Source organism: Bos indicus, chromosome 1 (genome assembly GCF_029378745.1).
Source record: "Bos indicus isolate NIAB-ARS_2022 breed Sahiwal x Tharparkar chromosome 1, NIAB-ARS_B.indTharparkar_mat_pri_1.0, whole genome shotgun sequence".
In the NCBI taxonomy this organism is placed as follows: Eukaryota; Metazoa; Chordata; class Mammalia; order Artiodactyla; family Bovidae; genus Bos; species Bos indicus.
The window spans coordinates 87,924,306-87,938,705 of record NC_091760.1 but is presented as its reverse complement, the minus strand read 5'-3'; the positions used below and the strand labels follow the sequence as shown (position 1 = coordinate 87,938,705).

Here is a 14,400-nt window from a genome sequence, read left to right as displayed (position 1 = left end):
GGTCAAGGAACATGAAAAAGTTTCAGCTCATACTCACTCTTGTTTACTAGGTGGTGTGGGTTCTTAGGGAATCCTGGGGACGGCAGACAAGGTCTCTGCATCACTAAGTACCAGGCAAAATGATTCTCATTCACAACTGTTCTTGTCTGTTTTCTGTTTCATACCTGTGATATTTTGCTTTTGGTTTTTTTGTTTGTTGGAGGGGAGGAGTTGTCAGTTAATGTGATAGATAACAACAGAAACTTAGTTGATGATGGGAAAGGCAATCCTCTCTGATTCATTCCTTTTTAAATATCACTGATTTATACCCCAATTTATACTTTTATAGGTGGTTTATGAAAAGATATAAAAACAAATCAGGACATGGGGTGGAGCAAGACATGCCTACCACATGCTATGTACTGTTTTCTGTGCCTGGAATATTCCAGTAAACAAAATAGACATGTGAAATAAATATTTGGTAATTTTATAATAATAATAATGAAAAAAAACCCACCAACAAAACAAACTTATTGTCCTTATGGAGGACATAGCCTGGGGTAAAAGGAGATAGTGAACAAATACACACATAAATATGTGATACGGTGTTATTTTGAGCTCCATGGACAACAGTAAAGAAAGGTTGGGATGAGAGTGGGGTGGAAGGAGGGGAGGAGTCGCTATTTATAGGAAGGCCTCTCTGAGATGACATTTGATCTGAGACCTCTATGAAGTGAGGAGTGGATCATGTGGCATCTGAAAGAAGAGTTCCAGGTTGAGGGAACAGTAGGTGTGGGGCTTGAAGTCCTCTCTGTCAGTGAGAGGAGTAGCTGGTGCATGTTTGAGTAGTAGCCAGGAGGCTGGAGGAGCTGGAGTGGAGTGAGCAGGAGAGTGGGAGGAGGTTGGGGGCTGTCATGGGCCAGTGTAAGAGCGAGCTTTGAAGCCGTACTGAGAATGGTCGCTAGGGGGTAAGGGAGGAAGCAGGGAGCCCTGGTAGGAGTGGAATGTATTGTACTAATTCAGACAGGAGATGCTGGTAACTTGGATTGGGGGTTACTAGTGGAGGTGGTAAGTAGTAGTCGATTCTGTGTATATTTTGAAGGAAATGGTGGGAGGAGAGAATGCTTAACAAACTGGCAATGAAAGGGAACTTTCTCAACCTGATAAAGGGCATCTACCCACATCCCTGGTGGCTCAGCTGGTAAAGAATCCGCCTACAATGAGGGAGACCTGGGTTTGATCCCTGACTTGGGACGATCCCTTGGAGAAGGGAAAGGCTACCCACTTCAGTATTTCTGTTTAACATCGTGCAAGAGGTTCTAGCCATGGCAGTTAAGCAAGAAAAAGAAATAGGCAAGAAAGAAGTACAACTATTTCTGTTTACAAATGACTTGGTCTTGTATACAGAAGGGCTTCCCAGGTGGTGCTAGTGGTAAAGAACCTGCCTGCCAATGCAGGAGACCTAAGAGGCTCAGTTTCGATCCTTGGGTCTGGAAGATCCCCTGGAGGAGGGCATGGCAACCCACTCCAGTACTCTTGCCTGCAGAATCCCATGGACAGGGGAGCCTGACCGGCTGTAGTCCATAGGGTTGCAAAGAGTCAGAAACGACTGAAGCAACTTAGCACGCATGTATATAGAAAATTCTAAGGAATTTACTTTAAAAACTATTAGAACTAGTAAATGGCTTCAGGAAGATTGCAGGAAATAAATCTTCAGCAAGATTGCAAGAAACAGGCCAATATACAAAATTCAATTGTAGTTCTATACATCAGTGGTAAACATTCCAGAAATGAAAAAGAACATAATTCCAGTTAATGCCATGAGACACTTGGAGAGGGAGGGTGGTGGTGAGAACAGAGTTGAAAAGGGAGGGAGGGAGAGAATGTGCGGGGTAGGTGTGAAGATAGAAGGAAGAAAGGTCTGAGGTCACAGCCCCAGGTCATCAGTGTTTAAAAGTCCGGAAGAAGAGAAGTCAGGCATCTGGACAACCAAAAGAAAGTCATTTCCTGGGAAAATGTTTGCGGAGAGGAGGTGTGCAATGTGTACGGTACTGACTGAGGATTCCTAGCTGAATGCGTGGATTAGTCCTGGTAAACAGCAAGGGGGAGAAGGGATGAAAGAGGGAGCAGCAAGAAAAGGGTCTGTCCAGAACCAACACCCTTGCAAAATACAGCAAAAATTGAGTACCAAAAAAATGAATAGGCAAGCCCATTTTTTCCCTTATTAGATTCAACAGACATGAATAGTGCTCTCAAACTATTATGAACACTCGCTCCGCTTCTGTACCTATCCCATCGTAGTCTATAGCGGTTTGAGGAGATGGACGAGTACCAGTCTGTACACCCACTCTGTGTTGTGAAGGTGTTGTGTAGACCTCAGATTGGCCGGGGAGCATGAGCTGAAATTCGTTCACCGTGGATTTGGTACAGCATTTGTGCTAGATGGCAGGAGGTATTTGTTAGAGAATAAATGTCCATCTCAGGCTCCAAGAGACTATATATCTCCTTGTTCAGAAAGCGTGAAGCCTGAATTTTGGTCCCATTTGGTTTATCATCATGAGCAAGTCAGAAATCACAGGATGTATATTCTGAGCATTATCCCTGTCTATAAATGATAACAGCTATCTGCTTTCTTCCTCTGAATCCTGACATTTCTGTGGTATTTTAGTCTGAATTGCTCATTTAAGCCTCATAGAGCCTTGTAAAGTGGGTGGATTTTGCATTTCTGTGAAGAAAGGAGTTCAGCTTCTCCACCCTCATGCTGCGTGGAGGTGATGGAGCCAGGACCACCCTTTTAGACCCACGTGCTTGCCACCAGACTGGGCTGTGGGGTTTTTAATCCCTTTTCAGACAGGCGCTTACTGTCAGCTCTCCTATGTCCTGTTTGGTTATGATTTGCAGGTTGAAGTTACTGTCACGTTGCGGGTGTGTGTATGTGTTCTCAGCCTAGCAACTGAATACATTTTGTTTTTAAGTCTGAACAGTTGCTGGATTCCATTCTCCTTGGCATTAAATTCTGAACAGAAGTGCTATTTATTTCTAGAAATGCTGCCTAGTAACTGAGTTGTTTCCTCTTCCGTAGTGTATGAATTATTTGCGTTCATCAGTCACATGGGAACGTCTACAATGAGTGGCCACTACGTTTGTCACATTAAAAAGGAAGGAAGGTGAGTCTTTTTAAGAAGGTAAAATGATAGCTGTTTTATTGAGCACCTGCTACGTGCCAGGCACTCGGCTAGGTGTCTCGTGTGTCATGGCATTTGGTTCTCACAGTGGTCTTGTAGGGATAGACTCTCAAAGCCATTTTATACATGAAGACCCTGAAGCTCGGAGAGGCTGAACAGCTTGGCCTTTGCAGCCGTGTCAGAGCTGGTGCTGAGAGCCACTGTTCACCATCATAGCAGGGGGACGTCCCAGAGTCAAGAGGCTTCCCGCAGAAGAATGCGAGTCTGTATCTGGAACCTCTGCAGGATCGCCAGATTTAGCCAACAAAATGAAGCAAAGCCAGAAAACCAGGATGCCCTACTACGTTTGAATTTCAGATGATGAATAACTTTTTAGGATAAATATGTCTCAACTATTACATGGGACATCCTTATATTAAAAAAGTACTTGTCGCTTATATGATACTCAGATTTGACTGGGTACCCTGTGTTCTGTCTGGCAGCTCTAACACCTAGTGTTCGCCCTGTTGTAGCCTTGGCTTCAAGAATTGTGAGGGGTGTGGTGAGCTGGGAATGAGACAGTTGTGGGGTGTCAGGCTGCTGCTCTCTTCAGAGTCTTCTTCCTGGGCTGGATCCCTCAAGGCCCCCCTGGTTTCCCTTCCTTGAACTCCCACTGAGTGGCCTGTCCTGTGGGTCAGCTCTGCTTGAGGCAGCGCTTGGCCACATGGACACTGAAGAACCACATAACCTTGGCCTCTCCTGGTAGAACCCTGACCTCTTGCTGCAGGAGTGACTGGTCTCCAGCCAGAAATCCACTGTGGTCCTTTTCCGTCTGTCATTTAAGTCTTGGCTTCTCAACTTGATTTGTAAAATAGTTGAGCATAGGAACTTAATTTATAGTGAATTCATTTTATTACCAAGCATGACAGCTCTTTTAAAAATATGTCTTAAGAAAAATAGCTTAATTAGAATAGAAAAATCCGTGAATTTCATCATAAGGGAATTTGTAAGATACAAAATCATATGAAGAACATGTTGTCTGGAAGCAGAGAGAGAACCATAGTCTCTATTTTGATACATTTCTGTTTTACTATTTTCAATGGGAAGAGGGTATGTGTTTGTCTGTATACACGCATATGTATGTATTTACAACTTTTCTAAAAGCTTGAAGTTCATACACAGTAAGTACAATTTTGTAATCTGCTTTTCTCCACTTCATATTATATTATTTTCTCACTCTACCAAATATCATTTGAAGACATTTTAATGGTTGTATAATTGTTCACTGCATGTCTATTTATGACTGAAACAGCCACATATGTCTTTGACTCCATTTCTGAGGCCGTCTAGGGACGTCTGCAGATGGCAATGCTTGGAAGCTCCTTTAGGAGCTCCTTCTTGATTGAATTGAGAATAAAGAGCAGTGTAGCTTTCTGCCAACGTTCTGTTTCCTTTGATGCAATAGACTTGAATTTGGTTTATCTTAAAACATCTTGATTATTTTAAGTATGGTGCAGTAACTTTCTTCTGCGGTTTCCTAGAACTGACTGAAATCCATCACTCGCTTCTGTGTTTTGTTTTCAGATGGGTGATCTACAATGACCACAAAGTTTGTGCCTCAGAAAGGCCCCCTAAAGACCTGGGCTACATGTACTTTTACCGCAGGATACCAAGCTAAACCTCAGATGTACACATTGGCAAGAAGAAGCCGTACGCCTTTTTAATTTGCCAAAAGAAAAAAAAAAAAAACGAGGTTGGGACAGCCAGACATGAGGGAATACGTGGGGTATTTATAGTTTATTTAAAGAACATCATTTGATGCCTTCTAAAGTAGAACTGGGAGGAAATTTCTATTAGTGATAATACACTACTGTAGATAGTTTTTCTTTTTATAAATGTTTAAGAAGAAGATGATTTTTAAAAAGCATTCATATCCCTGGCGGGGGAATCCCCACTAGCACACTGAAAACGGGAAGTGCCGCCAGACCCCGTGTTTGCTTTGGGGTCAGTGGTAGTGGTCCCCAGAGAAACCAGTAGGGCCAGTTGTGTAGCCTCACCCACCATAAACCAAAAGCCCACTTTGGTTTCATATCGAAAATCAGTAACTGGGCTGAGCTCTATTTGTGACATAATTTTTTTCATGACACACCTTCTGATCTCTCTGTGTATAGTCAATTAGAACATCAGCAATGAAAGATATTTTTAATTTAATCATATCAAAATGCATAATACAATTGTATGAATGTGTGTGAGAGTGAGACTGAGAGTGTGAGACCTTTATAGTCAACTAGAAAAGCTGTGACGGGTTGGTTTCTCATGGTTAAAATAGTTGAAAAAGCAAGTAAATATTTTAAAGAAACTATATCTCAGGAACAGTTAAAAAAAAATTAGTTCCCCACTTAGGTTTTCCAGCATTAGAAGGGCCGTTGCAGTGCTGTCTAGAATTCACTTGGACTTGTGACATTTAGTGATATGAACGCAGATGCCCCCAGCAGCAGTGTTTTCTCTGCCAAAAGTAGATGAATTCTGTTTCTCAGCAGCCCTTCCCTCTAAGGCATAGGCACGTGTGTTGTTAGTTAAAATAGCTGATCTCTTCTTACCATAACACATGACAACTCCCTGGAATCATGATAAGTGTCCCAAATATGTCCGTAATTTCCTCATCCCCCAGCTCGTCACTTGCCTCCATGTCTGTGTTTTCTGGGGCAGAATTTCATCTCTGCCCTTGGCTAATCACCTCCTGACTTGCCTCCACTGCTTCTCTGCCATGACCAATAGTGTGATCATCAGCAGTTTAAAGGTTTCAGATGCAAAGAAAGTTTCTGTGATGCTATGAAAGACCATCATTTCCATTTTGGCATTTCAGTATTTTAGTTGGAACCTGGGATTTGATCAGAGTTTCAGATGTGATGAAAAAGTCTCTAATTTTGAACAGCAGTCTCTAATTTTTCTACTGCTCTATACCGAATGCTAGGGTCTCTGGACTTTCTATTTCAGATTGTGCAGTCAAATATAAAAGGACTTATTGCTGCCTGCTTAACATGCTTTTGGTTGGTTAGAAAGGATCTTTCTGGAAACTGTAGGAAAATAAAGTAGAAGCAACGGGGTGAAATTAAGCACAGAATTTCACAATTCTGTAAATCCAGAAACTGAATTATGAGATGTGTGTTATGAACAGTCAGGATTCTGGTTATGATTGGGGGGCCTTCTCATGGGAGATCTGTTAGGCTTGTGAGTGAAGGATGTGGAGCCTGAGGCCTGGGGACTTGGGTGCTGCCCATGGCTGGGAAAGTCCCCTCATCCCCCCCACATCTCACTTTCCTTCTCTTGACAGTGGTGTGATGAGTCTGCTCTTCCTTTCCGGGTGCACTTTGAGAATGTGGTGAGATCTGATACGCTGACCCTCTGGAGAGCAAGCAGGCAGTGTGGGGCCAGTGTGGCTAGTAGAGTGTGCTTCTCTTCTCTCCTGATGTTTCTTCAGTTTGGGAACAAATGAGATTGGCAGAGGGAGGGAGCTCACGGTGCAGTAACTCTCTACTAAACTGCCCACTGGGGTCACCTTTTCACATTGTCTCAGACATCCTAAAGTAGCCCCACTCGGTGACACAAGTCCCTGGCTCTCCCGGAAACCCCCACACTAATCAGCTTTACAAAATCCAGTCTCCTTAGGGCTGAGGATCACAGAATAATGAACACACGTGAAAATGACTTCTTTTGACTGCAGTTACAAAGTGAAGGCCCTTCCTGGAGGGTGGGAGGGTGACTGGGGCTTTGGATTGAAATGTGGACAAAAATAGCATGTGTATTCTGAACAAATTAAAAACTTTTATAATAAAACTTTGCAGAATGAATGGTTTCAAGCCAGTATATATGGTTTTAGGCTACATATTATTTAATTCATGAAGTAGAAAAAGAAATTCAGCCCTTTTGATACCTAAACACATCATAAGAAAGTAGAATATGACTGCCTTTTTTTTCTGCCTCACACAACAAAGGGCTATTTATACAAGGCAAAGTTTTGTATATGTGTTCTTCTTTATTTCAGATTGTGAGTTGGGGAAAACTGGAGCAAATATCAGTCTTCTTTCATGCTTATAAATGTATTAATATGTATATCTTAATATGTTCAAGGCAGGCTTCCCTGGAATCAGTCTGGAATATACTGCTTAATTTTATACATGTATGTAGGTGAGATGATTTATGACCGAAAACTGGAATAATGTATTTTGTCAACTGGTCATCAACCTGTTAGGAATCTTTTGTCTTAGGCGGTGGTGTAATTGTGAAATTCTCACTCTGTGTGTGTGTGTGTGTGTGTACGTGAAAGAGAGCACTTTCTTCCTGTAAATATCTTTTGATACCCATCTGTGTAAAATCCTGATGAATGTGTCTTGAAACGTACAGCATATCAAGGTTCTTGTTTTGTTAGTTGATCTAAATGCCCACATAATTCATTAGAAATCCAGTTTAATTCATATTGGGATTCTTTTTTCGAGGGGAGAAAAAGTATGCAAACAGAACTATTAGGAAGAGTCCCATATGAATGCCATTTTATGTCAACATTGCTTTAATATTTTGAATTGACTGGCTGTTTTCTCCCACCTACAAGAGAATGTGTCTGCCATTCCCCTGTGCTCACTGTGGGTTGTAGGGAGTAGCCTGTTCCTCCCAACATCATCGGTTCCTTCACCTGAACTGGATGGAGCCTTACCTGCAATCTATAGTGAGAGCACCTGGATTTGTAGCCTGACTCTGCTTCTAAGTGACATGGGGCCGAGTTGCTTTATCTCCCCAGGCCTTTTTCCTTAAAATGAGTGGGTTAGACTAGATAAGCTCAGGAGTCCCTTTCTGCCCTAACATTCAATTCTATTTTCCTACATTTGCTACTATGGTCACACATGTGAGATGTGAGGGCACATAGAGGTTAGATGTTATGTTTCTAATAGCTCACACATCCCACTTTTGAACTTGTCTTGTTTTTAGTGTCCCCACCCCAACTTCTAGTCCCAGTTTCTTGGGTAATTACTTTCTTTTTTTTTTCCCCTCTCCACTTCCCAGTCAGTATTTTGTTACCTTTATCTTTTTCCTCAAAGATGAAAAATCTGCTTTACAGCACATCTTGCCCTGAAAAACATCAGAACTACCTTCAGCTAAGCTCTGTAACCTTTATGGAATATTATCTTATTCTAATTCAGTTATAGCTGTGATCCTCAAGTAAGTTTTTCTACCACAGAAATGATGTCTTCTTTTCATCCGGTAGGCATCACGGTTGCTGCATCACATCATCCATGTGGGGAGATGGCTGGTGTGGGAAGCAGGATGGGGGGACAGGGCTAGATAAATTGTGATTCTATGCTTTACCTAAGGTCGAAAATTCTATGTTACAGAACAAGCTTCTGTACCCTTAAGTTGGTGTATAAGATCGCCCAGGCAGTGCCACAGAGATTCCCTACTCAGTAGATCATCCTGGAAGAGTTTGTGTTATGATTCTGTAGACCCATGTGATTCAACACAGTCATCCATGGCCACATGTGGCTTATGACTGGAAATGTGGTGCTGTAGACAGAAAATGCATACCAGATTTGGAAGGCTTAATACCAGAAAGAATGCAAAATATTGCATCAATATTTTATACTGTGTGCTAAATGACAGTATTTTAGACATATCAAGACATTGATAAAGTTTCACTTCCTTTTAATCTTTTTTTAATGTGGCTACCAAAAGAGATTGAAATTAGACACGTGTTGCACTTCTGTTGGACAGCGCTCCTCTGGGTCAGGTGGTGCGGGGGAGGTAGTGGAGATCACGTGGGCATGGAAGGTAATTCTGCAAAGCATCCATAGAGAAGCAGCACAAACATTTTCATTGGAGTCGGGAGCACTGTGAGCTACAGAATGCCTTCTAGAAAGCAGACTTTTCTACCTAAGCACCAATATATGTATATAGAAGACCCCAAATGAAAACCAGAAACACGTGAGCCCAAACCCTGTTCCTTCAGTTTTGCCTAAAAGCTGCTGACTTTGGGTTTCTTTTTAAAGCATCTTCCAGGTGCCAAGGATATTAGCCACATGAGGGTGTTGGGCAGGCTTGTTTCACTTTGGGCAACATTCTCTTGTGGTTTCCCCTCCCACTGTTTTCATCTGTCCAGGGCCGGGCATGTTGAAATAAATGTGCACATCTGGCCGCTCCGCCTGGCCTCCGCGGAGGCCTGCACCCATCTGCTCGGTTGGTTCCTGAAGAGTCGGTGTTTATTTTGCACTAGTCACAGTTGTTGTTTGAAATATCTCAAATGTTTTGGGAGACTATTTGCCTGTGATGGAAAGAGAGATGGATGATTTATTGCTTCACTTCTTTTAAAATTAAAAGCTATTCTCACAATCTGAGGTTCCTTTGTGGCTCTTTTTTCTTTCGTAAAACCGCCAGGTGAACTGATCTTGCCTTTTGCAGGTTTTTATCCATGACTCGAACAGGTAACTAATTTTATTTCTTTTTAGGGTTTCTTTGTGTGGGCACTGGGGCTGCTGGGTCCCCATCAATAGTGGAACATTGGTGATGGCAATATGTTACCTCTGTTAAGGAGGGAGGGGCAGGGCGGTGGGAGTCTGTGGTCTCTTCTCTATTGAGTGCCAAGCTGAATACTGGAATCAGTTAAGACCTTTCTGTGGTTCCCTGCTTCTCAGTTTGCTAATGGCTTCCTTAATGTAGGTATAAGCAGAATCAGCACTAGTTGAATCAAGAGACTTCAGCATTTTTAAGACAATATTTCTAGGCTATATGAGTTTCCTATTGCTGCTGTGACAAATTACCACAAGTTTAGTGGCTTAAGACAATACATTAGGTCAGAGGTCTGGAAGTGGGTCTCACAGGGCTAAAATCAAGGTGTTAGCAGGAGGGGAGCTGGAGGGGAAAATCCATTCCCCACTTCTTCCAGTTTGGGAATGCTATTGGCATTCCATGGTTCATTCCTTGGTTCTGACAGTACTGGCATCACTCCAGCACCCGCTTCCATTGTCGTATCTCCTGCCTCTTTCTTACAGAGACCCTTGTAATTACATGCATTTACCCAGATAGTCCAGGATAATCTTCCCATTTCAGGGTCCTTAATCACAGCTGCAATGTTCCTGTTGCCATGTAAGGTGATTAGGATGTGGACACCTATCAGGGGCCTTATTTTGCTTGCCATCTAGGGCATGTTAATTGCTACTTAAAATATGTTCATTTAATACCTAAATTAAAAAAAAAAACCTATTTATCTCTAAAATCCAAGTAAAAAGACTGACATCAGTTTCATATCATCTGTTTTGGTGAGGAACTAAGAGGAGAAGGAAATGATGGGGATAGTGAGAGGTTGCTTACTGCCTAGAGAATTGTAGTTTTAGGACAGTTGTTTGCAAGCCAGCTGCTGCTGGTTGGCATAGCCCATCTTGTCCAGTAGCAGAGTTTACCAGTGTGTGTATGTGCTGTTTGAACTCTTCAGCTTTTCAGATGTCGTCAGTGACAAACTTCAGTCATAGTGGAGAAATTTAACAGGAAAATGGTGAGTAATTCTCATCCCTATGTAACCAATTATTTAAAAAATCTACTAGGAAGAGTCTTTCAGTGAGGTAGGAAGTGAGGGTGGAGTAATGGCAAGAGTAGAAGCATATAGACGAATTCAAATCCTATTTCCAACACAGACTAGCTCTGTGACTTTGGTAAGTACTTAATATCCTGAGACTCGGTCTTCTCATCTGTTTAGTGGGCATAGGACTTATGATGAGTTGTGTAAAGTATCTGATGGTTTGGTGGACACAGGGTATTTTTACTGTGGTATTTTATGTCATCATTTTAACTCATGTAGCATTTTGACTCTGTGGAAGTTTTGACCAATTGTTTTAATCTAAAAATTAAAAAAAAATTACAACACTGACTTTTTTCCCAAGTGATTTTCTAAAGATGATTCCATTAAGATGATTCCAATTTATTATGTTAATCTGTATAGCATGGTTCGTCATTCAGAAACTACTAACCATCTACTATGTGCTGGACATTGTTTTTCCTGGACATGTTGTTCAGTCGCTCAGTTGTGTCCAACTCTGCGATCCCATGGACAGGATATGTCTTGTCTTGGACATATCAGTAACCAAAGTAGATATGGCTCTCTGCCCTTGCTAAGTTAATTTTCTACCAAAGAGAGATACTAAATGTAAGAAATAAGTAAATGGTATGTTAAAACTTACTGAGTCTCTCAGGAAAAAAATGTAGAGCAGGAATGGGCATGCACGTTGAGGTACTAAATCTGGGAAGTACCTGGCCAGGGAAGGTGTCATTTGGAGGTGAGACTTGAAAGAAGACTTGAAGGAGGTGAAGGCGTCATTCATCCAAATAGATGTCGGGGGCAAGGATACACTTGGCAGAGGGACCAGGCTGGAGTAGTAGCCCCAGGGTTGGAACGTATCTGATATGTTGGAGAAGCAGCAAGGGAACCAATGTGGTTAGAAGGGAAGGAGGAGAGTGGGGGCCAGATTGCCTTAGCCAAAGAGGCATTGGAAGGGCTTGACTCTAGAGTAAAATGGGGAGCCCTGAACTGCTCTACCCAAATTTTCAGGGAGATTGTTCTTTGTTTAGCTGAGATGACAGGAAGACAAGGACAGAAATAGGGGCTACTGTGGTGACCAAGGGGAGATACTGATGCTCAAAGGGATGGGTGGTATCAGTGGGGGCAGTGTGGATGGGCAATTCTAGATACATTTGAATGTAAGGCCAATAGGATTTCCTGATGGAGGGGATGTGGGGTGTGAGGGAATGAGTAGCTAAAGCTGCCCCCAAAGTTTTTTTCTGAGCAACCGAAGAATGTAGTTGCAGTCAGCTAATGTGGTGAGGGGGTGTGGTGAGGTTACAGCTGGTGGTGGGGAAAGATGGTCAGGAGCCTGGTTGGGAACATGTTGAGGTTGAAGTGCCTATTAGAGCTCCATGGCTGATGTTGATTAGGAAGCTGAACATACTATACAACTCTGGACTTTGGATAGAAGTCTGGACTGTAGATATAAAATTGGGAGTGGTTGGTACCTAGATGGGTGGGATTCTCAATGGAGGGAGACTGGAAATAACATAGAGGTTGAGGGGCTGAGCCCTTGAACGTAAGTCAGGGAGAAGACGAGCCAGCAAAGGAGCCTAGGGACGAGTGGCCACTGTCGTGCACGGAAACCAAGAGCACAGTGCCTGGAAATGGAAGCCAAGTGAGGAAAGCATCCTGAGGAAGTGAGAGTGACCAAATAACTGTGGTAGGCTGAGTAAGATGAGTTCACTGTGAGACTGATCAACTTGGAGTCATGTGTAGTCTCCATGGGAGCAGTTTGGGAGAGGAATTGCAAAACATGAATACAGACAATTCTTTGGAGGAGTTTTGGTACAAAAGAAAGAAAGTGGGGTGGTGACTGCTAAGGGAATTGAGTGGGATTGAGAGAACTTTTTCCTTTTAACTATGAGAAATAAGATGGTCAAATAAAGAATGTGAAGGGTGTAGGAGGGAGAGGGCAGAAGTGCTGATCCTCTGTTCTCGAACAGCCAAGAGGAGATAGAATCTGGTGCCAGAGTTGGAGCTGACTTTAGGCAGACTTGTGCGTGGACAGGAGGAAGGCAGATGCCATGGTGAGGAGACCAGGACACAATGCCGTGAGTCTGGGAGTTCTTTCCTGCATTTATTTTCTGAGGGGAAGAGGAAGCAAGATAGCCATCTTAGGACGGGGTGTGAGGGAGACAGGATTAATTTAAGAAAGTTACCCAGTTGAACTCTTCCCAGAGTTTTACATTTTCCTTTCTAGTTTAGTGAACTTACTTTGTTAACAGTTCTGTAAATTTTAAAAGAACAATCTTGAGTCATCAATTTTCCCGTTATAACTTGCTATTGAGGGCTTCCCTGGTGCTCTGATAGTAAAGAATCTGCCCGCATTGCAGAAGACCTGAGTTTGATCCCTGGGTCGGAAAGATTCTTCTGGAGAAGGTCATGGCAATCCACTCCAGTATTTTTGCCTGGGAAATCCCATGGACAGAGCAGCCTGGTGGGCTATAGTCCATGGGGTTGCAAAGAGTCAGTCACGATTAAGTGACTAACACCTATGGACTGGATACAATTAGCAGTAGAGCAAAAGCTTAGGACCTGAGTGCTCACTGAGGTTAAAATGACAGAGTAGAAACCTCTGCCTGAGGACTCCTGTACCAGGTAGGCTTCAGGAAATGTTAGCTAGCTTCCTGTTTCCCTTCCAGAGAACTGGGGCTGAGAAGGCTGCCCTTCTGGACTCCACCCTCCTGAGCTCAGTGAGCAAACTTGAGCAGAGTGCCTACTGAGAATCAGTAGTTTACTTCCACAGGGCAAAATACCCAAATTAACTATTGATGCCTGAAGTTCTGATTCCTTAAGCTGATCACCAGCAGGTGGTAAGGAAAAAATATATCAGTCCTTTGTGAACCCTGAAGTGCTGCATAGGTAAGGTATTACCTTAAGGAGCCCTGTAAAGAAATGTGAAGAACGATTCAGACCCTGGGCTGCTTTTGTACACACACATGGAGTGAAGCAGCTATGAGAGGAAATTAATATTCACATTTAAAAAGTTGGGGAGGGGGTCAGAGACATAGAAAGGGTTTGAGTTATGCCAGAGGTAGGAGAGGAGCCACAGTTCACCACTAGGTAGGTGGGACTTTACTGCCTGGAGAATAACAGTGAAGCAGGAATGAAAAGATGTACAGCTTAATTTTACAGAGGAGAAAAGAGAATCCCACCAAGGGTAAGTGCGGCCTCCGATTGGAAGATAGAGGGCACTGGGGAGGGAATCCCCAACTCTACCGGGCTGGCTTCTTGCTGTTTAAATCTCAGCCCCAAACATCAGGTAAGAGAAACCTTTCCTGACCTGCCCAGATAAAGGAGCCCAGTCACTCTCATTTCTTACTAACCTTGTTGTTCTAGCACTTTGCATACTACATAAGCAATGTGGGAAAATACTAAGATGAAGTCTTAATATCCAACAGAGTTGTGCTATGATATATAATAGTTCACTAAATATATAGAACTTACCTTGTTCTTTTAGCACTTTGCAGCATTCTCATCTATTAAAAGTACTTGTGGATGTCCAAGCTCTTCAAAGGTTTGATTTGAGTTACTTACCACTGTCCTGCTCTAGAACAGGACCTGTACTTAGTAGGTGCTCAAAGTGAAAGTGAAGTCACTCAGTCATGTCCGACTCTTTGCAACCCTGTGGACTGTAGCCCACCAGGCTCCTCT

The 14,400-nt window shown here is 42.8% G+C and overlaps 2 protein-coding genes across 4 annotated transcripts in view; one reads left to right on the top strand and one right to left on the bottom strand.

Annotated features, from left to right (window-relative positions):
• The window catches only part of USP13 (ubiquitin specific peptidase 13), a 131,233-nt gene extending 121,712 nt beyond the window's left edge, over nucleotides 1-9,521 (top strand). For both annotated transcript variants that reach the window (XM_019959325.2, XM_019959332.2), the window contains exons 20-21: nucleotides 3,062-3,146; nucleotides 4,728-9,521. In XM_019959325.2, coding sequence (XP_019814884.1) covers nucleotides 3,062-3,146; nucleotides 4,728-4,821 — 179 coding nt within the window. In that variant the 3' untranslated portion in view covers nucleotides 4,822-9,521. The remainder of the gene's footprint in view (nucleotides 1-3,061; nucleotides 3,147-4,727) is intronic.
• Nucleotides 1-14,400, bottom strand: part of PEX5L (peroxisomal biogenesis factor 5 like) — a 319,912-nt gene that overhangs the window by 8,867 nt on the left and 296,645 nt on the right. The window contains exon 15 of one of the 2 annotated variants that reach the window (XM_070791543.1): nucleotides 8,821-12,830. The exons of the other annotated variant lie outside the window; for it this stretch is intronic. Within the exon in view, the coding sequence (XP_070647644.1) occupies nucleotides 12,824-12,830 (7 nt within the window). The 3' untranslated portion in view covers nucleotides 8,821-12,823. Of the gene's footprint in view, nucleotides 1-8,820; nucleotides 12,831-14,400 lie in introns of those variants that run through there. 2 annotated transcript variants of the gene reach the window in all.